Source organism: Neurospora tetraspora, assembly GCF_033439725.1.
Source record: "Neurospora tetraspora strain CBS 560.94 chromosome Unknown B0H65scaffold_1, whole genome shotgun sequence".
In the NCBI taxonomy this organism is placed as follows: domain Eukaryota; kingdom Fungi; phylum Ascomycota; class Sordariomycetes; order Sordariales; family Sordariaceae; genus Neurospora; species Neurospora tetraspora.
Window position 1 is genome coordinate 5031894 of NW_026944383.1, and position 22922 is coordinate 5054815.

General features: G+C 53.9%; 7 protein-coding genes across 7 annotated transcripts; 4 read left to right on the top strand and 3 right to left on the bottom strand.

Annotated features, from left to right (window-relative positions):
- Window positions 1-1280: 1280 nt before the first annotated feature.
- Window positions 1281-2745, top strand: B0H65DRAFT_417127 (Pal1 cell morphology protein-domain-containing protein; the record flags this gene model as incomplete). Its single annotated transcript, XM_062824071.1, has 3 exons — window positions 1281-1331; window positions 1446-1878; window positions 1934-2745. 3 exons carry the CDS (start codon window positions 1281-1283, stop codon window positions 2743-2745), a joined length of 1296 nt encoding a protein of 431 aa, XP_062686763.1.
- A 934-nt stretch (window positions 2746-3679) lies between these two features.
- B0H65DRAFT_505303 (uncharacterized protein) lies at window positions 3680-5281 on the top strand (the record flags this gene model as incomplete). Its single annotated transcript, XM_062827982.1, is given in 4 exon segments — window positions 3680-4168; window positions 4190-4412; window positions 4425-5236; window positions 5249-5281. The coding sequence occupies 4 exon segments, from the start codon at window positions 3680-3682 to the stop codon at window positions 5279-5281; spliced, it is 1557 nt and encodes a 518-aa protein (XP_062686764.1).
- A 256-nt stretch (window positions 5282-5537) lies between these two features.
- B0H65DRAFT_416356 (Fasciclin domain-containing protein) lies at window positions 5538-7121 on the bottom strand (the record flags this gene model as incomplete). Its single annotated transcript, XM_062824038.1, has 1 exon — window positions 5538-7121. The coding sequence occupies one exon, from the start codon at window positions 7119-7121 to the stop codon at window positions 5538-5540; it is 1584 nt and encodes a 527-aa protein (XP_062686765.1).
- Window positions 7122-9243: 2122 nt separating this feature from the next.
- Window positions 9244-11838, top strand: B0H65DRAFT_46359 (uncharacterized protein). Its single transcript, XM_062826713.1, has 2 exons — window positions 9244-11394; window positions 11458-11838. The coding sequence occupies exons 1-2, from the start codon at window positions 9530-9532 to the stop codon at window positions 11732-11734; spliced, it is 2142 nt and encodes a 713-aa protein (XP_062686766.1). The 5' UTR covers window positions 9244-9529; the 3' UTR covers window positions 11735-11838.
- Window positions 11839-12416: 578 nt separating this feature from the next.
- B0H65DRAFT_46327 (uncharacterized protein) lies at window positions 12417-13608 on the bottom strand. Its single transcript, XM_062826694.1, has 2 exons — window positions 13305-13608; window positions 12417-13162 (listed from the first exon to the last, which is right to left on the bottom strand). The coding sequence occupies exons 1-2, from the start codon at window positions 13503-13505 to the stop codon at window positions 12623-12625; spliced, it is 741 nt and encodes a 246-aa protein (XP_062686767.1). The 5' UTR covers window positions 13506-13608; the 3' UTR covers window positions 12417-12622.
- A 170-nt stretch (window positions 13609-13778) lies between these two features.
- On the top strand, window positions 13779-16053 carry B0H65DRAFT_451844 (HSP70-domain-containing protein). The gene is made up of 2 exons (XM_062826077.1): window positions 13779-14235; window positions 14295-16053. The coding sequence occupies exons 1-2, from the start codon at window positions 14106-14108 to the stop codon at window positions 15875-15877; spliced, it is 1713 nt and encodes a 570-aa protein (XP_062686768.1). The 5' UTR covers window positions 13779-14105; the 3' UTR covers window positions 15878-16053.
- Window positions 16054-16837: 784 nt separating this feature from the next.
- B0H65DRAFT_46323 (uncharacterized protein) lies at window positions 16838-19821 on the bottom strand. Its single transcript, XM_062826690.1, has 2 exons — window positions 18937-19821; window positions 16838-18855 (listed from the first exon to the last, which is right to left on the bottom strand). The coding sequence occupies exons 1-2, from the start codon at window positions 19557-19559 to the stop codon at window positions 17010-17012; spliced, it is 2469 nt and encodes an 822-aa protein (XP_062686769.1). The 5' UTR covers window positions 19560-19821; the 3' UTR covers window positions 16838-17009.
- Window positions 19822-22922: the final 3101 nt, after the last annotated feature.

The following is a 22922-nucleotide window of genomic DNA, read 5'->3' on the forward strand; positions in this document are numbered from 1 at the left end:
TCGGAAACAACAGAGAGAAAGAACAGGAAGCGCGATCGAGCAGCAGCAATCCATCTGGGAAGCAGTGCTTGCATATTTGTATTCACTCAAGACCCCGCGCAATTGGGTTCGAAATTCAACGTCGAGCGCCAATTAACACAAAAACACACACCGGCTGTGGCAGCGTTGCGTCGCGTGGCGAAACACAGCCCTTCAAGACTCATCGTCCAGTCGGAACCCGCGGCCGTTGGCTGATTCAGGTTCCAAGGGACAAAAGAGATCGACCTGTTGGCTGCCTGCTCTTTTATATTTGGCCAGGCACAAACCGTCATCAACCACCACCCGGCAATTCGTTCATTCTGCAAAGCCAACTGCAGCTTCTTATCTGGTATGACGCGAGCCCACGGCACGGCAACCCAGAACCCCAAGACACTTTAAAGACCCGTATCACAGACCGCGCGTCCGCATCCCGCAGCACGCATCCGGAGCGATACGGCACCATACGGCACCTGCTCAGACAGCCAGACCAAAAACCAGCGTTGGTGGCCACAAACCAGGCAAACCAACCACCACCAGCATCAACACCAGACGGACGAACGTGCATACCTCTGCATTCCAGCAAATCCCCCTCAACACCCAAAGTTAGCCCATCATGGCGTTTTTCCAGTCGGAGCAGAATGGTGAGTGCCTGGTTCCCTTTTATATCTTTCACAAAGCACCCGACCCCTGGGCGATCTGCTTCCCCTTCTACCCCCTTCCCAAACACATGCCCCCTCGTTTGTGTTTAGCGGCCCCCCCTCAATTGCAGCAGAACAGAAACGGCCGATCCACCCATTGGCATGTTCTGAAGGTTGCCGCTTTTCCCACTTCCCAGTTTTTTGTCCATCTTTGTTCCATTGGGGGGTCCTGCCCGGCTGGTCTCTTGGCCGCCCTGGGCGCCACCTTATCAGTGCGCTCCGCCGTTGAGTCCGCTGTGTCATGTAGAGGAGATTGCTGTTTCATATCCCTATCACAGGCGTCACTCGCATGCATGGTGCCGCTGCTCCTTTTTTTCCTTGATTGACGGCTTGCTGACGCTTTGGGGTTTCCCCCTGACCTGGGATTTAGATCAGCGGTCTGCTGGCTCTCTCAATTCAAACAATCCTTTCCGCAACCGTGGCTCTCCCACCACTTCAGGACCTGCCGTCTCTCCATTCGACGATCCCCCTCCGAGACCTACCTCGCGGAACCCTTTTCTCGATATTGGAGCTGCCAACAACTCTCGTCCGACTCACCAAACCCACCGATCAGTTTCCGACACAATGTCTGGCTTTGGAAAGAGGTCGTCGTCCCCCACGGCCGAGGACATGTTTGTAGGTTGCCCCCAATCCTCCTACTCGCGGCTGTAACAAGTCACAAGCCCTCATTTGCTGGGTGTCATGGAGCCAGATTGATGTCGTACCGGTTGATTGACATTTCTTTCATAGGGCTCCATCACGCTCGATGACAAGCCAGCTGGCTCAAGGCCGCCCCCGCCGCCGGCCGCCCGCCGACCTGTCCCTCCCTCAGCAGGACGTGAGAATGCCAAGCCCAGAGCACCTCCTCCCGCTCATCGCCCCTCTCGCTCTCAAGAGGAAGACTCTCGCTCCAGGAAGCCCCGTGGAACAGGAAACAGCGGCATACTCATCGACATCGATTCTCCCCCGCAGCAGCGAAGAACGGAGAGGCGTCCGCGCAGGAACTCGGATACGTCTGTCCTCGAATTGACCGAGGATGAGAAGGAGAAGAGGGCCCGTGATGCCAGGCGGCGTGATCGTGAGCGTGAGCGTCGCCACCGTGAAAACAAGGAGAAGAAGCCTACCAACCGCAAGCTCGACATCATCGACCAGCTTGATGCCACAAGCATTTATGGAACCGGAAGTGAGTTATCCCAATTATAAGTCTGCTTTTCAGCGCTAACAGAAATGGTCAACAGTGTTCCATCACGATGGCCCATTCGATGCTCTTAACGCCCACCGGAACAAGAACGGAACTCGGCGTGCTCCTATGGAAGCCTTCCCTGAAGGCTCACTAAACAACAGTCTTGGTGGTCCTGGACCTTTGAACCCCCGACCCGATCATGCCACGTTCTTGGGTAATCACGACGAAGAGGCCTATAGAGAGTGGACAGTCAGGGACAAGAATCTTCCGTCCAAGAATGAGGTGCCCGTTTTCGACCCCACCTCCCGCGGCAGCGCTATGCACGGCGACGAGTCCCTGGGACTTGGCACTTCGACTTTCTTGGAGGGCACACCGGCTGCGCGTACCGCGATCCAGCAACGCCAAGACGAGCTTGCTCAGGAGTTGACTACCAACGGTCTGGCACGCAAGAAGTCCCTTGCCCACCGGATTCGCAACATCAACAAGGGCACCTCCCGTGAGCGGGAGTTCCAGTCTCTGAGCAAAATCAACAGCTCGGATTACAATTACGCGAGGTCTCCCCCAGGCGACGGTGGTAGAACTTCTAACAGCAACAATACCCCCAACTCTGAGCGCAACCCCTTCTTTTCAGAATACGGCCAGGGGAAGGGAGGGGAGGAGGGCTTCAGCGTGCGGAAAACCGACAACAACAGCCCTAGAGGCAACATGGAGCGTCGGGCTACCACAGATGCGGCCATGACCCTCGACGAAGGACAGGAAAAGCCAAGCGGTATTCTGGGCCGCATGAAGAGCTTGAAGGGCGGACGGAGGACCCGTCCGGCCCCTCCTGGCGCTGACGCTGGTCCCGTGCCCTCGCGATACGCGTAGAAACGAGGATTGTCGTGGGGTGAACGGCGTGATGGTGAAACGAGCTAGCATCAGCACCTGAAGCCGAAGTTTGCTGGGTTGTTTTATGCCAAGATCTGACGCGAGGAATTGCGAAGCACGACGTATGGCTCCATACACGGCCGCCGGGATCGTTCGAGCAGGACCTCCGTTCTGGGCAAGGGTTGTTTGTCGGTAGTCACATGGGAGGAAACGATCGCGGCGTGCAGGAAAACTCCTGTACAAAAATATTGCTAATCTTTGCTTTTGGTGCGCAAATGATGGGAGAGAGTAACAGGCGTGCTCATTGGGACCGCCGCTCCTATGCTGCTCTTACCATCTTCCTTATCTCTCTGTCTGTTTAGTTTTTGTTAAACGTCAATGGGAGTCCGACGATTCCTCTTATCGGGCGGTTGTTTCTCGCGATCGTCTTTTTTGCATTGTTTCCTCCTGCAGCTGCTCAACGAGAATCAACGCACAGTACCATACCAAGTTTACCTAGCACATAATCAAGGACATGACCTTTGGAATTCTATGGTTTACTCGTCCTTGAACGAACATGGAATAGTGTTGCATGTATGTATTATTAGACAATTGAGAAAACGAATGATGGATTGTGGTACATTTGAAGATTTGCAATCAGTGATGGCGATACTTTGCCGATGTGTCATGATAATGTGTTGTTACAGTGTTGAAGTTTTTCTTGTCTGAGATTCTTGAAGCAGCGCCACTCGCATATTGTCTCCAACTCCCCCATTCTTTGGACGAGACAATTTGCTCACCAAACAACTACGTCAACCCAACATCCAACCACATCAAAAATGTTCTCATGACTACAACCCCATTTAAATTTTCACGAACTCTCACTCAATCACCGACACATCACCCTACCCCCAACCCACACCTCACCACCCATTTCTTCACCCAAGTAGAAGCCATGACCTCTATCCCCAACCAGAACCGCAAAACATCCCACCCATCGCACCTTCCCATGCTACCTCTACAACCAACCCCCGCCTCCCTCCTCCTCTCCCAAGACCCCCGACTCACACAGCGGCTCCAAAATCGCAATGGATTCTTCTCCACCGGCTGTCGCGAGCTCGACTCCCACGTTCTTCTCGACGGAGGACTCAATGGAGGAGGTTTAGGAGGAGGATTCGAAGGGAGTTGTGTGGTCGGTCTGAGCTGCGAAGAAGAGACGATCGGGTTGGCGATTGGGTTGCAGGTTATTGCGAGGATGTTGTTATTGTCCTCTGATGAGAGCAAAGCAAAGGCGAAGTCGAAGGCAATGATCATCACGACACTTTCCACGACTTCGCTGCTGCCTAGGTTGAGATTGGCGGTGGTTAGTGAGGCGAGGGCAGCGCTGCTTCAAGGGAATGGGAATGAGAATGGGAATGGGAACGGGAACGGGCAGCAGAAGCAGGTGGATAGGGGGGTGATCAAGGCTTGTTTGGAAAGGGTGTTGGTGGCGAGGGTTTTTGATGCGGAGGGGTTGAGGGAAGTTTTGAGGGAGTTGGAGGGTGATGAAGCTGGTTCGGAAGAGAAGGAGGAGAAGCACCCCCAGCAGCAGCGGCGGCGGCGGCAGGGAGACGACATGCAAGAAGAAGAGAATGAACAAAGCCATGAAGGCGAGAACAGCAGCAGCAAAGAGAGCAGCAGCAAAAACGGTCATCTACCAGACCTAATCCTAATAACCAACACCTCCCACCTGCTCAACACCCTCTTCACCCGCAACAAGACCGGCGCCGCCGACAGGTCTACAGCTCACAACTCGGCGGTTCAGCTATCTGATCAAATCCGCGCTCTTAGCAGGAGAGGGCCGTTGGTGATGATGCTGAACTCGACTACCTCACCGGCTTCCACTTCCTCCTCTAACAACTCCACCTCCTCGATCTACGATGATGACAGAGGAGGACCAAAACAACCAGATCTCAGCATCATGCGCTCAATCTTCAATCCTCCACCAATTCCGGCACCTATGGAGGCTGCGCCGCCGGGGTATATGGCTGGTTTAGTCGGTAGTGGTACTGCTACCGGGCCCGCCGTGGCAAGTTACAGAGGTGGAGGAGGATATGGAGGACGTGGAGGATACGGCAGCAGCCACTTTGATCACCAAGTAGCGCAAACCCAATCAGCAGCAGCAGCAGCAGCAGTAGCAGCCGCCGCGGCATCAAGAAGAAACAAACCCTCCTACGGCATGGTCTTCTCCCAGATGCTGGATTTACATTTATTGTGCACCAAAGTGGCTAGGGGGAGGATCCGTCACGGCGGTGGCTACGGAGGAGGCTACGGAGGGTATGGGGGGTATGGAGGGTATATATGGGCGGTGGAAGTGCTGTTGGATGAGCTTGGGGTTTATGCGGGGTTGGAGGGGGTTTTGGGTAAAGCAGGAAAAGGGGAAGGGGAGGGGGGGCAACATGAGGAAGAGAAGGGAAGAAGGGAAAGGAGAGGGCTGATAAGGAGGAATAGGGAGCAGAGATGGGGTGCTGTGGTGATTGAGGAGGGGAGTGGGAGGGTTTTTGATGCGTTTAGATAGGGGAGGGAGTTTGGGGAGGTGGAGGTTATGAAGAGGGTGGAAATGGGGATTGGAGGAGGTGGTTTTCGGGAAGGTTGATTGATGATGCTCGGATCGTGATGGACCGAGAAATGTTTTACCTAAGATCATCGAAAGGAGTTTCTTCTTCGACTTGATACCTGGGGTTGAGATGTACATACAGATTGACCCCTTCGAGATTCTTCCTGAAAACTACCAGTCATATCATACACTCACTCCTTACTGTGCCATTCCATATTCACAAATCACCAGAGTGCGGCCGCTCCGACTCCTCCTCCTCCTTCATATACGGCTCCAACCTAGCCACCAACTCCTCAACACTCATCTCCCCCACCTCCCCCTCCTCTTTTTCATCCCCATAATTGCCCCTACGCGGCGGAATCAACACGCTAGAAACAACATGAATGACCCCATCCTCCGCCGGTCCATCCAACACGCTCGGGCGATTAAACCCATTAACCACCATAATTGTATACCCCCTCCAATTCTTGATATCTACGCCCAGCCTCGCGTCCTCACTCAACAACGTTGGGAGATCATAGTGCGTCGGCGGACAGTTGTGCGGACAGTTGGAGGTATACTCCTCGGACTTGTCGTCGTCGGAGCCAGCCTTGTAATAAGCATCCGAATAAACCGTCTGCCCCGGAACAAAGTGATACTTGAGAATAGCCTTCAGATACTTCTTGCCCCGCTCCGTGTTAAACAGGAACGCATTAAGACGGGGGCCGAGACGGGCAAAGGCGCGGTTGGTGGGGGCGAAGAGGGTGCCCCCTTTGCCTTCCTTTTCTCCGCCTCCCATCTTTTTTCCTCCCTTTTGTTTAACATCATCATTTTCGTCGTTATCATCGTGGCCATGGCCATGCCCCAACTCCTCACCAAGCCCCGTCTTCTCCAGCGCCAAAGAGAAAGTGCTAAACAAACTCGGCAAAAGCGAAACCCCTTTCAGGGCAGGAGGAGGCGGGACCAAGATCCCGTCGACGGCGTGGATCAAGCCGTTGGAGGCGTAGATGTCGGGCATGACGACGCGGTTGACGAAGTTGACGCGCACGCGGCCGTGGCCGAAGAATAAGGGGTTGGTGGACAGGCGAAGGCGTTGAGGGCGGTGGTCGAGGAGGGGGGAGTGAAGTTCGGTGGGGAGGGTGTGGAGGGAGGGGAGGAGGTGGGGAAAGGTTAGGGTGTGGAATAAGTCTTGATCTTCTTGTTCTTCTTCTTGGGAGTGATCATGGTGACGACGATGATCGTGAAAGATGGGTCGACGATAGGGGATGATGTGGTGTTGGAGGATGTGGCGGACTACTTCCTCGGGCGGGGGATGGTCGGGGTGGTGAGGGAACCGTTCAAAGGCCTTGTCGGTGGGCACGAAGATGGTGTAGTTGTGCTTGTTGTTGCCGTCGGTGTTGTTGAGGAGTCTCTTGATGTCGTCATGCTCGTCGACGATATTGGCGAAACGCTCGCTGTACTTGGACTCTTTGATCAGTTCGTAGATGGACTTGTTGGCGTCTCCCGGGGGGTGGTGACCGTGACGGCCGTGGCGGCCGTGGTCGCCATCATCGTCATGGTCATGGTCATGATCGTGGTCGTGATGCTTGTGATCCTTGTGGAGAGTATCTTCAAGCTCTTCGATGATGTGTTTCTCGATCAGAGAGGAGTAGATGGAGGATGCAGAGTCATCCCAACAGTCTTGGACGTTGGAGAGAAGGTTCTTTCCGATACTGTCCTCAGCAACCTCAATGGATAGGAGTTGTTTCTCCTTGACACCCAGGAAAGGCACGTATAGTGCAGCGGCTCCAGCCGCAAAGAGTGGGAGGAGTTGCTGCTTCATGATCACCAAGTCCCTAAACTTTGGAGCAGTAGACTCGGATGGAGATGTGAACTTTCAGGGATAAGAGACATGAAGAGAAAGAGAACTTAAATGAAGCTCTTCTCACGTGAGATACCTGCTATTGTGACTTACATGCACACTGAATATTTGTAAGCCTGTTAGATGACGACGATGACTCAACAATGCAATGCCTCTTCTCCAACTGTTCCAACTATCCGACTGTCCGACTGTGCATTTGAACTGTCCGCGGCGGCCGTCATCCCAATGTCTCCAATGAGTGCTTCAGCCGAGATCTGATGACAAGACGGCAGAAAGAGGGGTTTGAGACTGTCTCATTGGCTCTCGGTCAAGATCTCGGGCCAGTCGGTGCTTTGTGTGAGCATGCTGGCGTCATCTTGTTCGATCTCTCTTGGGCACGGCTTTCATCCCATCGAAACAGTGTTCGTAGGCTCATGAACCGTGCCTGCTTTTGACGGGATGGCATCGAAGTAAAGATGAAAAGTCGTGAGAAGAGAGATGGAAGTCTCGCCTACCGATGAAAGCCGCTTGTCGACTAGACTAACACAGAGCCTCCGGAGCTGGTCCCGGGCAGTGCCGTCATGCATTGTTCTTCCCCATCGCGGGAAGTCCGGGGAAGGTGGGATGATCCCCGCAAGAAGATGACGGCGCTGCGGCATCGCCACCGCACACTAGCGGAGGCCCCACGATAGTATCTAATCGATAGGTAGCTTAAATCAACACCACGGAACTCATCCAACCTTGCTCAACGAGAATGCCAAATGGCATTGGTAGAAGGTATCGGGCCTCTCCGAGAAGCCATCACCAACGCCCACAGGTATGCCCGGCCACATTTTACGGCCAGGGCTGAGGCTCAGTCGCTTCCACGTCAGTCATTCCAGAGAATGAGCGTCTGCAACCCAACAATTACCCCGTGGATGAATGATATGAATTCGGAACCAAATGGATTGAAATCCGAAACCCACCTCCCTTCGAAATCGGATATTGAGGTCGCCCTTGTTGACCTTGGCAGCCCAGCATTGTTCAGAGGCACCTGCTCGGCATGCTGTGCCATCCGCGTACAGCCCACTGTGGCATCGTGGCACCGCTCTCATTGGATCGGTTGAGCTGGCCACAGAAGTGAAGACCGCGAGGCGGTGGCGGGCAGTCGCAAGCTCTTCCCTCTCACTCATCATCATCTCAGTCTGACACGCGGGGTTGGGTTTGAATCCTTAGGGCTGATGTGTTGATGGATACCACTCTCTAGCTGACAGACGATAGAGACCAACAGTGAATCCCTCAGCAGAGAGAGAGACATGTCCAGCCCCTGAACTGAGGAGATGAACATGATATTGGCGACCAGGAATTCACGAGCAACACAATGACCTGGGTCCACTGGTACGACTGAACACACAGCAGAAGGAAACATGAGTTTGTGGGGTTCCAGAGGACATCCCAGGGTCGGCCTGGTTGTGACTTGTGAGGAGAGAGAGATCGTGAATTGCTGTCGCCCGCTGCCTGCCCGGGCCCTCCCATTCTTCCGCTCACCAGTTATTTCGGAAAGCTTAACGTCCTTTCACCAAGTTGAAGGCGGTGAATTGTTAGTGAAGTACATGGTCCCCTGTCTCGCCTGCCCAATGACCCTCCATGCTTCTCGAATGCTGGGGTCGAGCTTTCTCATCCCGCCGGGTTCCCCGTCGTCCAGATGGCGGTGGACAAATTGTTCCTTCCCAGTGCCTGCCTCGACAGTTGTCGACTTCCCACCAGAGAGGAAAGAACTCATCCAGAATGAGTCTAGGCCTGACATCTACCACCTGCTGATGAGGCTGAACAAATAACCAACCGTCGTAATTGACCGATAGTCTCTTTCTTCTTTTCAACAACTTTCTTTCTCATTATCCGGTCGGTCGAATATCGTCACCTGCAAGACCACATCCCATCTCTTACTGTCGACCAATATTCAATTCCATCGATTCGACTTACTCCGCCCACCAGATCATCAACTATCAAAGCTATTCCGTCATCAACTTTGAAAAAAAAAGGAGAATCGCGCTTGGTGGTCCTGTCGGGTTGTCTGTGGAGCTAGCCCCAGACTTCCCGTCCGCAGGTCCCTGGATTGGTTCAGGCACAGCCTCGGTGCAGTGCTGTGGTGGATTTGCGACAAACCACCGCCAAAAACGACAACACATACCAAATAATTCCTCCCGCTAACCTTGCACCTTGATCACGTCGACGACAACTAACACTCGGGCGCCCTCACATTTCGGACTGCGGCGCATCGCGTTGGATCCTGATTCTCTGGTTTACGAAGCATTGGATCCTGATTTTCTGGGTTACAAAGTCGACAGTCAGCCTTCTCAACAGCCCAAGTGTCACTGCGTTCCATTTCAGAGTTTCAGGACAACGCCAACATGGCAGCGTCCCTGTCTGCGCGGGCCGTCCTCACCCCGCGTGGCAGCTCTCTCTCTGGAGGAGCCATCGCCGGGGCTGTGGTAGGCTCTTGCATGGGGTTTTTCCTGATTCTCCTATGTCTGTTTCCTTTTGTCGTGCGTGCGAGAAGACGCCGGAGCGAAAAGCATGGTGATGCCGGCAATGCGGAAATGGGGCAGGGCCCCGGAGGCCCCATTTTCCCCTATGACAACACCGCCGGGAGCACGCCCAAGCGGCTCTCCGGGGAAGGGGAAGGCTATGCTCCGGACACCCCGCCTGGCCTTGCATCATCGGCCACCTTCATCCCGGGTCACTATCACCCGGGGGACGGTCACGACTCCGATCAGAAGGCGGCCTCCGATCATCAGTCCCAACATACCCCGGCCCTCCCACGAGGCGTAGGTATACAAAAACCACCTTCACCAACCACATCAGCCACAGCAAACAACCAAGGACACCAACCTGTTCCCGATTCGACAAGACCTCGTTTTGGTTCTATAGCGACTACTGAAGCTGAGAGCAACCACGAATTGAGCCTTCACGACTCGCACGGCTTGAGCCCGCCCACTCACCAAGTACCTGCCGTTTTACCTGGAGGCATCACTCAAGAGCCGGAAACCTTTGAACGCCCTACTCAACGCCACTCCTTCCCTCATCTTCCGGAATCGATCAGGAACTTCATTCACAGGCGTCAGTCAGGCCCCAGCCGGAGGGATAGCAGGCGATCAACCCTTGGAGGCACCGCTGGAACACGGTCCCCTTCACTTGTCACCACCAACGACTACCCTGTTCCAACGCATCAACCTGAACCTGTTCCCCCTGTCTTCGAGGTTGATACTGAGGCGCCTGGAGCTGCCTACGAGTATTACCACGGTCACCCATATCTAGACAGTACTGGCCATACTTATTCCGACGACTCTTCTGCGTTTCCACCACCGCAGCCTACGACTCTGCCTACCGCTCAGCCCGTGGTCAACCAACAAGTTCCGCAAGACTTCACCCTCCTCCGTCAAGACACCCTCCTTGCCTCGTGGGAAATCCAGCAAGGCATCAACCGCACCGACAGTTTACCGCCCACCACCATTGTCTCTGACCTTCCAAGTCCTTGTGTGGATTCGACTGTTGGGCCAACCGCCAGTCCTATGGAAATGATGAGGCCTACCAACCAAGCCGAGAGCGCCTGGGCTGTAAACCAGGAGATTATCAAGTTGGAGAACACCCCGCCCGCTCCGGCAGTTAGCACCTTCTCCCCTCAGGCTATTCCGGCCGAGTTCGCCTATCCCCAGCAGATGCAAAGCCCCCAGGAACAGTACAGCCCGGAGCCACAGTATAGCGAGTATACGCATGTACCAGAAATCCAGCAGAACGGCCAGGACTTTGATATCGACTCAGTTGCCTTGTACCCCAACGACGGCTTCGGTCTTCAAGACATGTCCGACGTCTCTACTCCTCCACCATTATCCGAGTCCTCGATGCAGAACACGCCTAGCACGCGGCTCACATACTCGCCATCGCCCAGGCCAGACTTTGACCAGAACACCAACTTTGCGCCACTCATGGTTCCCAACTCCCCAGCCAACTTTTCTACCGGAGGCTTCTCATCCAACCAGGGCATGTCCCCCGGAGGATTGTCGGCCAATGACTATTCCTCATCACAGGGAATGTCACCAGGAGGATTCTCGGTCAACGACTTTGGAAACCAAGTGATGTACCCCCAAGGTCTATCCCCTTCGAGCATCCCTCAGTCTGGAATGTCCCCAGCAACACCATCATCCAGCGGCGCATCGCCCAGAGTGTTTGCCTGCGACCAATGCCACCGCGAATTCGACCAGATTCACAAGCTGAAGTGAGTATTTCCCCTCTTCACCTCAGCTTTCCTCCCACACAAAAATCACTAACCTCCTTATAGCCACCACAAACGCTACCACGAACGACCACACGAGTGCACCCACCCGGGCTGTACCATGCGGTTCGGCACCAAGACCCATCTGGACCGCCACATCAACGACAAGCACAAGAAGACTCGCCAGTTCCATTGCACGGTGCCGGAGTGCCCCTGGTCGAGACAGGGCGGCCGCTCATTCCCCAGGAAGGACAACTGGAGGAGGCACATGATCAACAAGCACCAAATCACGCCTTTGCAAGAGCCAATCGAGTATAACGACGTGGCCATGGGCGACGCATGATGATCTATGGTCTACGGTACTCGATAGGTGGAAGCTATGTACGATGAGGTTTGCTTGGGTGCCATGCTCTTGCTCTTGATGAGCGAGCTGGGTTGTTTAATGTGCTTTTGAACCGATACCAGAAAGACGCCAGGAAAGCGTTTGATTGGGACTTGTGGCCTTGATGGTCGCTTATGAGTTGCAGGAAAGGCAACTTGCTCATTGGATATGGTTTGTCGAAGAAGAAGAGATCAGGGGACTGTGATACCCACCTTAGTTCGGGCATTGAATGCCTTTTTCACTAGCATTTTGGATGATGAACGGTTTGGACATTTTAGATTTTCTCCTTATTGTGGAAAGCGAGAAACGCCTTTTATAGTATTATCATGCATCTATGTGGAGCGCGTGGCTTCAGCGTTTTTTGTCTTTAATACATACCAAAAGCCATTGGGGATCATCTACAATCCGTATGGTCATGGCCTTTGTCTTCTCAACTGAAGATCTGTATCTCTTGAACTTCTTTCTTCCTCAATCGTGAATGCCTAATATGTAGCGGACTCAGCGCTTCAATGAACCCACGGCTCGTAGCCTGTGTATCTCTTCTACTACGGCCCATAGGGGCTCGTCCCATCCTCGGGGTATCAAACTTTGCTGGAGGAGGAATATCTGCACCCTAACCGACTTTCGCTCCTGGCTGGAAGAGAATCGGCCAGGCCCTCTCGCAAAGTCTTGGCATCAGAGATTTCCGACTCCTGCCTCTTGCGAAGAAGCTCTATCGCAGCGCAGCCAGTCACCCAGCCGCTTGCTGCTGGTCTTGCCTGCTCTTTTTCCCTTCTCTGACCGTCGCAGTCGTGATCATTTATTTCCCTCTTCAACCCAGGGCCCATCCCAAAAAATCCTCTGGAATCCTCAACGCATCTCCCTAACCAACTTCTTCACCAACTTCCTCTGCGCCTCCACCCCCAACCCCCTCTCATCCGTCTCCCTCAACGCCCTCCCCACCACCACCACCGTCTTGACACTCTCGCTACCCACCCAAACCTTCCCATTCCTCCCCACCGCCGTCTCAAACGCCAACCCTTCCTCGCCCAGCGCCTCCAACACCTCCACCTTCCCCTCCTCCCTACTTTTCGCCATCAACAACCGTCTCGCGAAACCCAGACTGACATCAAACACCATCCCGTCCTTCAAGGGGCCCAGACCGTCCGCTTTGCCGGTAGAGGAGTTGACGCATTCCAGCTCTGGGTCCATGTGTCGGTTGGCGAGCGACACACGGGCGTAGACGAGCTCGCCTGGGCTCAGCTGGGGACGGGTTTTTTTGGTGGCGGACTCGAAGGCGAGGTGAGGCAACGTGGCGTTGGGGGTGTAAGGGGAGAGGGAGACGTAGTAGAAGTCGGTGGCGGAGCGGGCGATTTGGCCGATTATGAGGTCGCCTTGGGAGGGGATGTACTTTGCGATCAGAGGCTAGAGTTAGTTTTGACTGGATTTGACCAGAGGAAGGAGGGAAGGGAAGGGAAGGGAAGGGAAGGGAAGGGAAGGGAAGGGAGGGGAGGAAGGGAAAGGGAACAGAGAGAGAGAAAATAAAACGTACGCGACCGCCATTGTACTCTATCCACATGGAAGTTTTGCGATGGTCGACTACTAGCTGGCCGGCTACCGTGGGGACGATTTCGCTGGGGGGGATGTGTCGCAGGCCGGGACCGAGACGGAGGGGGTTCTTCTTGTGGGTGGGAATGAGGGAGGGGTCGATGACCTCGCCCGGGAGGACGACGAGGGGCGATTCTGTTGACATGGTGATGTGATGCTGTGTGTTTGGTTTTGTGGTGTGGTTTAGTTGTTCGTTGGTTTTGCGGAAAGCTGTAAAAGGTACCTGTTCGTGTAAGTTTACTTTGGGGAAAGTTGCGACGGCGAGGCCAGCCCCAAGCCTTGAATGGTGGGGCAGCTGGGCGGGCTAGCTTGGGGAGTACAATGGAGGTACTTGACGAGCTACCTTGAGGATCAACTTTGTCCCTGGATTATACGAATATGAATGATCTGACCAGAAACTGTAGTTTTCCTAGAATATCTCGACTTTAACATGCTCTGTATATGCAGCAGATAAGTCTCTGGTGTTGTCGGCGACAGCACATGTAAACAAACAGCAAGTACACCAATCGTACCCACCACAAGTGACGATGTGGGGCCAACAAGCATCCCGTATCGATTAGCGTCCGCCTTCCAAAAATTTCTGAACCCCCACAGGCTGGACGACATTACCGTCGTGGTCTGGTTCCTGCCTTGTCGATACTCGTCTGGTTTGCGCTCTCTTCCCTTCCTCCTCCATCCTCTAGCTGTTTGATACCGTCCTTTCTTTCCGCTTCAACCCACGCACATCCTCACACCCTCAACAAAAATGAGCGAATCCAAGGTCAGCGTTGCGCCCAGCGAGCGCACCGTCATCGGTATCACCTTTGGCAACTCCAACAGCTCCATCGCCTGCACTGTCGACGATAAGGCTGAGGTTATCGCCAACGAGGATGGCGGTACGTGCCACCCACTTTCTCTCGTATGCGACAGCTCCTAACAGACACTCCGTGTACAGACCGCCAGATCCCCACCATCCTGTCCTACGTCGACGGCGACGAGTACTACGGCCAGCAGGCCAAGGCCTTCCTCGTCAGGAACCCCAAGAACACCGCCGCCTACTTCAAGGACTTCCTCGGCAAGGACTTCGCGGCCGTCGACCCTACCCACAACCACGCCTCTGCCCACCCCGAGGATGTCGATGGCACCGTTGCCTTCACCGTCCAGGAGAAGGAGGAGGGTGAGGCTTCCAAGCTCTCTGTCTCCGAGGTCTCTACCCGCTACCTTCGCCGCCTGATCGAAGCCGCCTCCGAGTACCTTGGCAAGAAGGTCACCTCCGCCGTCATGACCGTCCCCACCAACTTCTCCGACAAGCAGAAGCAGGCTCTCCTCGCTGCTGCCGCCGCCGCCAACCTCGAGGTTCTCCAGCTCATCAGCGAGCCCGTTGCCGCTGCTCTCGCCTACGATGCCCGCGCCGAGACCGAGGCCCAGGACAAGATCGTTGTTGTCGCTGACCTTGGTGGCACCCGCTCCGATGTTGCCGTTGTCGCCAGCCGCAGCGGCATGTACACCATCCTCGCCACCGTCCACGACTACGACTTCCACGGCACTGCCCTCGACAAGGTCCTCATTGACCACTTCTCCAAGGAGTTCATCAAGAAGCACCAGGTCGACCCCCGCGAGAACGCCCGCTCCCTCGCCAAGCTCAAGGCCGAGGCCGAGTCAACCAAGAAGGCCCTCAGCTTGAGCACCAACGCCAGCTTCAGCGTCGAGTCCCTCGCCAACGGCATCGACTTCACCAGCTCCATCAACCGCCTCCGCTACGAGACCATTGCCCGCTCCGTCTTTGAGGGCTTCACCCGTCTTGTCGACTCCGCCGTCAAGAAGGCTGGCCTCGATGCTCTCGACATTGACGAGGTCATCCTGTCCGGCGGTACCTCCCACACTCCCCGCATCGCCGCCAACCTCGGCTACCTCTTCCCCCAGACCACCAAGATCCTCGCCCCCTCCACCACCCCCGCCGCCATCAACCCCTCCGAGCTCAACGCCCGCGGTGCCGCTCTTCAGGCTAGCTTGATCCAGGAGTACGAGGCCGAGGACATCGACCAGTCCACCCACGCTGCCGTCACCACCGTCCCCCACATCACCAACGCCATCGGTGTCATCTCCCTCAACGAGGCCGGTGAGGAGGTCTTCGTCCCCGTCGTCGCCCCCGAGACCGCCGTCCCCGCCAGGAGGACAGTCCACGTTGCCGCCCCCAAGGACGGCGGCGACGTTCTCGTCAAGATCGTCGAGGGCAACACCCACATCAAGGTCACCAAGCCCGAGCCCAAGGTCAAGGACGAGTCCAAGGCCGCCAAGGTCGAGGATGCTGATGAGGAGGGTGACGACTCTGACTTCTCCGACGAGGAGGAGGAGGAGGAGGAGAAGCGCGAGAAGGTATGGAAGATCGGCTCCACCCTCGCCGAGGCCGCCATCCGCGGTGTCAAGAAGGGTGGCAAGGTCGAGGTCACCATCCTCGTTGATTCTAACCTCTCCGTCACCGTAACGACAAGGGAGGTTGGTGCCAAGACTGGTGTCCGTGGTACTTTGAGCGCTTAAGCCAAGTTTAATTAGAATATAGCGGAGAGAGAGTTTTGTTTACCTTAGCATTGTGGTGGGAAACAGAAGGATTTTTTTTGTGCAAAAAGGAACCCCACTACTAGTATTTACTGGACAACTTAAAATAGAGGCGAAATGATGAATTTGATGACCCTATTAGACATACAGACAGGAGCAAGCACGCAAGGGAATTTAATTCCAGAACATGACGAAGACCAGAGATGAGTGTTTAATAATGGTTATAATGAGATGAGCCAGAGCGACGACGTTTACCGAGTTTCTTGACAAGTTGGGAAGACGCCAACGCTAACATATTCCACATCATTTCGGGGTTACACGCGCAGTTCAGTTCATCAAAGGCACATAGACGACACTTGACGGTATGAATTCAGCTTCAATGTTTATTACTCGTTACATAGCTAGGTAAATGCCAAATGGTCAATCTTGCAATGGGTATATCCTCCAACAGTTCAAGTTCGCACATCCAAGTCGATGATGATGGTGCTTTTCCACCTAGATACCCGAGTATCCAAATACTCCTCCTGCTGTAGCTTCTTTTCTTCCTCCTCGTAACGGTTCCTCGGTCCCGAAAAACTTCCACCATCTTCCGCCGCCACCTTTGTTCATCTTTGCAGCCCAGCTTCCTCCACCTACGTACTTGTAGTCCCTACCCCCCACGCGCGCGATCCTGAATCCCCACCCCCACGACCCACGATACAAACAAAGAAAGAAGATATCGATCGGAGGACGATAAACCTGATTAGTTGGTTTCCAGAACAAGAAGGGCATAGAAAATTTCGTTCACTTCGTGACAAGTAAAAGCCAAATTTGGGAAAAGCTGGTTAAGCTGTTGGTAAAAAGGAAATGATGTATGATGTGGACGCCTCTGCTCCGTCCGTGATGTTATGCAAAATGCTGAATGCTACCGAGATGATAAATGGACATATGAGAGAGGGTTGAGTGATGCTGATGATTTGCTGACAGTCTGCTTGATGAATGGTTGGTGGTGGGTGGTAGGATTGATAAAATGGTAGTCGTTATGTTATGGTATGAATGATGATAAAACTTGTTGAACGTAAGGGTATCGAAATGGTGCAATTAATAATGATGATAAGTAAGGTTGTTGTCGGAATCAGCGCACAGTAAATGGTGATACCGGTGATTCCTCTCCCGGAGCCACATTCATCTGTGTTCGCGACCTATACCTGCGCAGCTCAGCGTCGAACCGAGCTTGTGTCGGGGTCACCACCGGCGTCACCGTCTTGGGTGTTATCGGTAGTTCGATCTCGGTGGTCTTGATGTTGTTGTTACTGGGCGACCAGTCAGCGGCGGGCCTCTCCTCCTCCTTCTCCTTTTCCACTTCGACTTCTTCGGATTCAGCCTTGGGTTGTTCGAGCTCAATAATTTCTTGCTCCTCCTCCTCCTCTTCCTCTTCCTGAGCAGCGGCGGCAGCTGTCGTTTCCTCTTCTTCCTCATTTTCGGTTTCCGTCTCTGTCTCCGCCTCCTCGCTCTCAGTCGCAACAGGAGAAGGCCACTGCGGCAAAGCCATGGAGGCGTACCGCATCCCAGTCTTCTTCTCCTGCTCGATCCTCAGAATCTCCATGCTAACGAGCCACCTCTTCTGCAGCTTGGCCTTCCTCTCGGCAAAAGTGTGGGAGATGGCGTCTGCCTCGTTGGCGAACTCGACGGCGAGGTCCTCGTTTTCTTCGGATTTTTTATGCAGGAGCGCCTCCATCTCGTCTTCGTGCCGGTCGAGCAGCTGCTCCATCTTCTTGCCTTGTTTCTCGCGCAGCACGTTGATCTGTGCCTGGTGCCGCCGTTCCATGCCGTCGCGGATGCGGTACTGCTCGCTTAGCTGGTCGAGGTGTTTTTGGGTGACTTCCCTCGAGGGCATCTTGGAGTCCTGTAGCGCTTGTTGTTCCTTCTCGTTTATTTCCTCGACTTCATGTGAAAGCTTCTTGCAGTACGCCTCCATGTACTTGAGCTGTATCCGGATGCTCCGCTCCGATGCGTCCAGCGTCGAGCGGAGTTCGATCTCGGCCTCGATCTGCCGGTCCTCGAGGTGCTGCTCCGTTTTCGCATGGCGCTCTTTCATCTTCTCTATGAGCTCCGCGTATTTTTCTAAAAGCGCCTTCTTCTTGTCCGACTGCCGCGTCCGCATCTCCTTCCGCATCCTGGCCTCGTACGCCAAAAACCTGGACAGTTCGTGGTCTTGCTGTTCCCTCAGCGCCTGAAACTCGGCACATTCCCTCGTCCGCCGTTCCGCCTGCTGTTGCGCCCTCACCTCCGCCACCGCCGCCTCTTCCTGCTCCCGCTTCTTCAGCTCCAGCTCCGCGAGCCGCGTCTCCTCCTCCCTCCTGCGCCGCTCGAGCTCCTCCTCGCCATTGCAAAAGTTGGGACACCCCACCACGGGGTCCCATACCGCACCGCAAATGTAGCAGAACTGCGCCTTGCACCGACACGTCATGTGCGTGCACCCCTGCGTGAGCTCAACCAGGTTGCGGCACTTGTAGCATCTACGCCACCCGGATTTCTCGCCCATCTTGAGCACCGTCTCCAGCTCGATGTCCTCGGGACAGTCCTGCCCTAGCCGGTGCGCGCTGCGCTTGCAGGTGAGGCAGACGCGCATCTTGCACGTCTTGCACATGGTTTCGAACGGGTGTTTGGGGTCGAGCTTGGCTCGGGGCGGGATGAACTCGCCGCAGGCCGGGTTCGGGCAGAAGATGCGCGATTCCCAGGGCGTGCTGTACTGCAGGACGGCCTTGAGGAAGGCCTGCTGCTCCTCGCGCGTGAGGATCGTCTTGATGATGGAGCTGGGGATGGGTTGGGTGCAGCAGCGGGGCGGCATCTTGGACTCGTCGGTGGTGGATTGGTTGATCATGACGGCTAGACAGTTTTGGCAGTAGGTGTGGCCGCATGGTAGCGTTTGGAGGAGTTGGTTCCCTTGGGCGAAGTCTTCGCGACAGCATATACAGGTGCTATATTATGGAACAACTTGTCAGGATATCTTATTTGAGATGTTGATGCCCAGAGTATTCGTGTGGGGCGAGATCACTTACACGACTGATAGCGCCGGGTCCGTCTTCCTCCTCTTCAACCTGCCCGTGACACTGCGCCTGAGCTCCCTGACGCCCTTGAAGTGCCCGAAGCCATTCAAGATGTTGTGCGACAGCCGCCTTGAGGGTGCTGCTGGGTTGGAGAACGGGTTGGAGAACTTTGGCTGGTGGAGTGCGGGTTCCAGTTGCGTCAAGTACTTCTCATACTGAGAAAAGTTGACAGTGTTGGACCTCTTCCTGCTCGTAGACTGTGTGAGAGTTGCCGGCATTGCCGCCGACGAGTTCGAGGCCAGATCATTATCGGTGCCCGTGGCCGTTTCCGTGCCCGTCGTACTGTCGTTCGAGCATATTGTGTTGGAGCGCTGGTGGCCGACGAGGGTGCTGCTTCTGGCCGACGTGGCGCCCAAGACAGTGGGATTTCCAAGCTTGTCGGTGAGGTTCGAGACATCGATACCCAGACTCGAAGCCTTTGCTGTCAAGCTCTTCTCGATCTCGGCCTCGGTAGCGGTGGCATCTTCAGTCGTTATCCCAAAAACTTGATCGAGGTACTCGGACTCGTCTAGCTCGGGTGGGTTGGCGATGGTGCCGACCAGATCGGCTGGCGATAACGATGTGAATCCAGCCATTCCGTCACAAATCACTTAACAATTTTCCGTCCCTTCCGCCTTTTCGACACAGCAGATATCCGGGGTAACGACGAGTGGTACCAAGGCAGTCGAAAGGCATGTAGTGGCGGCATGAAAATACAGAAAAGTGGTATATGTACTGAGATCCTTTTCAACAATGGGAGTCGGATGAGATATGTAATAAAGATGCGATCCGATCTATCAGATGAGGGATTCCCATGACGCAAATCTATGGGCGAGGGTGGGGTTCGTCCATCCGGAGAGGTCAGGTTGTAGTGTACATAAGTACAGGTGGATGTCGATCCAAAGGGCCGGATGTCCGTCGTCAATTGGGCTGACCTGATTACGCCAAGTCAACAGCGCTATCACTCCACTACCGATATGTGAGGTGTTCAGTAATGTACGGCGATATCAATAACAAGGGCTGGGAATGGTTGCCGAAAGATGGAGCCCTGGGGAGCCCTGGGTGGGTGACGGGATGGGGTGAGCAGTGAGGTGGTGAGATCTAACGTGTTGTTGGGTTGGTCAAGAGATCACCAGGCAAGGGAAGGGCAAGGGACGATGAGAAGAGTAAGATGACGGGAGGAGTAAGCTCAACATGAGATGGTGGAGGGGTTCAAGGGGAGGGAGATGGAGGGAGAGAGACGGGCTGTTTGGTCGGCTGCAACGGAAAAAGAGAGACAACAAGAGATTTGAGATGGAGGGATCACACGAAAAGCCGCAAAGATGATCGCCAGCTAATAAAGCAAGTGATGTGCAGTAGACCTGACGAGGGTTGCAGTTTTGCGCCCAAACATACATACACTACCTTGCCAGGCTTACCTGTACATTACATATCAAGGCCCAGCTTGCGTTCCGCACAATGCCTGTTAGCGCATTCAGGTCACGTGCTAAGAGCTGTGAACAAGTTGTCTCTATCGCCAGTTGTCTTGATTCAACCTGGATAAAAAGAAACATTAGGTCTATCATCTGGGTAGTCCCTTGTTTGCTGTGTTGGTTGAAGACAACATGTTGATACAATCCTCCCATTAACAGAAGGGATGTTTCACTTGGTGACGGGATCCTCGATGTTGTGTTGGGGGTCACGGCGGGTGCGTTAAAAGGTAGGCTAACGTTACCTACCTGGCGCTGGCTGGCCAAGAAACGAACAAGGGTATTTGATGCGCCTGTGTGAATCCCCGAGGTGACTGCCAACTGGGTGGGGGGGCTCTGGGGTTGGTACGAATTAGGCAAGTACCTTAACAAATCCAACGAATGCCTGGCAACAACAACATGAGGAAATCTGCCTCTGGTGTTCGTATGACAACCAACGCCAAAAGAGCCTCAGCCTGTGGAGTGGCTTGGAAGTGGCCCAACACAAAAGCAACAAAAAGGAAAAAAAAAAATCGGGACCGAACAGAACGTCGATTGGTCTTTGATGATGGAAGAAATGGCCTGTTAAAGCTTGCTGATTGATTGATCGGTTCCGAAAAAAACTTGATCATCTGCCCGTTGCTCCTTGGAAGAAGAAGAGCCACTGAGCCAGCCAAGTAGAAAAAGGCTTTGAAAAGACAAGACAAGACAAGACAAGAGGTGAAGAAAAAAGATGGCATCTTGGAATCTCAAACCCTTCATGCAAGTCTGTCATCACCATCACGGCATCACCACCACCACTACCTACGACCGTGGCCGACCGTTGCCAATGTCTTGCCTTGTCTCCATTCTCCATTCTCCATTCTCCGTAGCTCCAGGTACCGATCTCATTCCGCACATTTCTCGGCCTTCAATCTTGCCATTTTAGCTTTAATCCCACAGTGGGCGGGGGTTGTTGGCGCCGTGACGGCCGGGAATAGACACTAGATCCACCATGGCAATTGAGATCGATTTTTGAAGATCATGATCATCCTGTTGCACCATCGTTGGGACGTTGACGCCTGTCATCTTAAACCTCCACCGTTCAGGGCCATCAGGGCCCTCAGTCCCCATCACACGGCAGCAGCAGAGGAGCGCACGACAGACGATGGTGTGGTTTCAAACGCGACTCGAGTTAGCGGCTCATCCGCTGATCCCACTTTGGTGAGACCTAGTTCTGGGAGTTATGATAGGTATGTATACAGATGGTCACACTACCGTAACGGTAGTGTAGTGTAAGTGGGCGAGTGGGCTTCCAAGGTAGAACAGCAGTTAAGTCCCGGGTCGTTTTCGCATCTTCAACTCTACATTTAGTCTAGGAGGTGAATGTGTACATACCATCATTTTCACACATTCGCAATATTATCGCCGACCTTGCACTCTGTAGATGGCAAAAAAAAAAAAAAAAAAAAAAAAAAAAAAAAAAAAAAAAGAAAACACCCGAGTCTGTTTGAGTCCGGATCAAGAACCCGCCTTTCTGCACTAGTACCAACTCCCAACAAGCCCCCGAACCTCACCGTCGGGTTGTTCAACTTCCTTCTATTCTCCCTTGCTTGCTCCTACGTGTGTGTATATACCTTCAAGTCAGAGGTGTACTGTACAAGCTGTGCCATTCAACCCGTTCGTATCGTATCGTATAGTACCAACAAGACCAACAGAAATACTAAGCTGATTCGGAACCCCCTTTACCAACCGACCGATTGGTAACACAACCAAACTGACAACATTCATTCATTCATTCATGCATTCCTTTTCAAGCTTCTTTCCCGTTTATTTTCCTTGATAGGACCTTTCTGCAGCTTGTTTTCTTGCCGTCGTCTTTCTTGTTCATGACATTTCACGGCTGGAGATCGTCAACGCCAGCCAGCCAGCCAGCCAGCCAAACGAGCGGCTGCATCCGTCTTCTGTCCGTCCTCCGCCTTTCCTTCCGGCTTTTTTTTTTTTTTTTTTTTGCTTTTTTCTTTTGTTAGCCTGGGCTGGCTGTTGTCAACACTATTGTCTTTCATTACTAACCGAACCGAGTAACCCATCCCCGGTTGGTTGGTTGGTTGTTGGAGCTTGCCCCGGACGGACCATATCATACCAACTTCACATTGGTTAAAAGGTGAGACTGGTGACTGTTGGGCACTAAGACTTCGCCAACTCGCCAACTCGCCAACGGCTGGCTGTAGGCTCTTCGTTTCCCCAGACCAGAAACATCTAAAAGCCGAAAGGCTGCAGCGGAATGAATGGCCCTTGATGTCCATTGGAAATCTTGGTTCCACCGACGATCTTCGACAAGGCCTAACGAAAAGCTAAGAGACTTTTGAAATTGCCTTGAACATCTCCGGCATGCATACAGATTTTTCATCGTGACCGGCCCGGATTTTGCTGATAGGTAAAATGTAGGATCCCGATAGGTGCCATGCGGTAATTTTGAATAATAGGGATGTGCAAAGGATACTACTGAGGCTAACGAGTCACGACTTTTGT

Excerpts from the sequence above, each read along its gene's own strand:
- B0H65DRAFT_46323 (XM_062826690.1), bottom strand. The coding sequence starts at position 19,559 with ATGGCTGGATTCACATCGTTATCGCCAGCCGATCTGGTCGGCACCATC. Across the intron at positions 18,856-18,936 it reads GACCCGGCGCTATCAGTCGT|CACCTGTATATGCTGTCGCG; the intron begins GTAAGTGATCTC and ends TCCATAATATAG.
- B0H65DRAFT_46359 (XM_062826713.1), top strand. The coding sequence starts at position 9,530 with ATGGCAGCGTCCCTGTCTGCGCGGGCCGTCCTCACCCCGCGTGGCAGC. Across the intron at positions 11,395-11,457 it reads GACCAGATTCACAAGCTGAA|CCACCACAAACGCTACCACG; the intron begins GTGAGTATTTCC and ends ACCTCCTTATAG.
- B0H65DRAFT_46327 (XM_062826694.1), bottom strand. The coding sequence starts at position 13,505 with ATGTCAACAGAATCGCCCCTCGTCGTCCTCCCGGGCGAGGTCATCGAC. Across the intron at positions 13,163-13,304 it reads TAGAGTACAATGGCGGTCGC|TACATCCCCTCCCAAGGCGA; the intron begins GTACGTTTTATT and ends CTGATCGCAAAG.
- B0H65DRAFT_451844 (XM_062826077.1), top strand. The coding sequence starts at position 14,106 with ATGAGCGAATCCAAGGTCAGCGTTGCGCCCAGCGAGCGCACCGTCATC. Across the intron at positions 14,236-14,294 it reads TATCGCCAACGAGGATGGCG|ACCGCCAGATCCCCACCATC; the intron begins GTACGTGCCACC and ends CTCCGTGTACAG.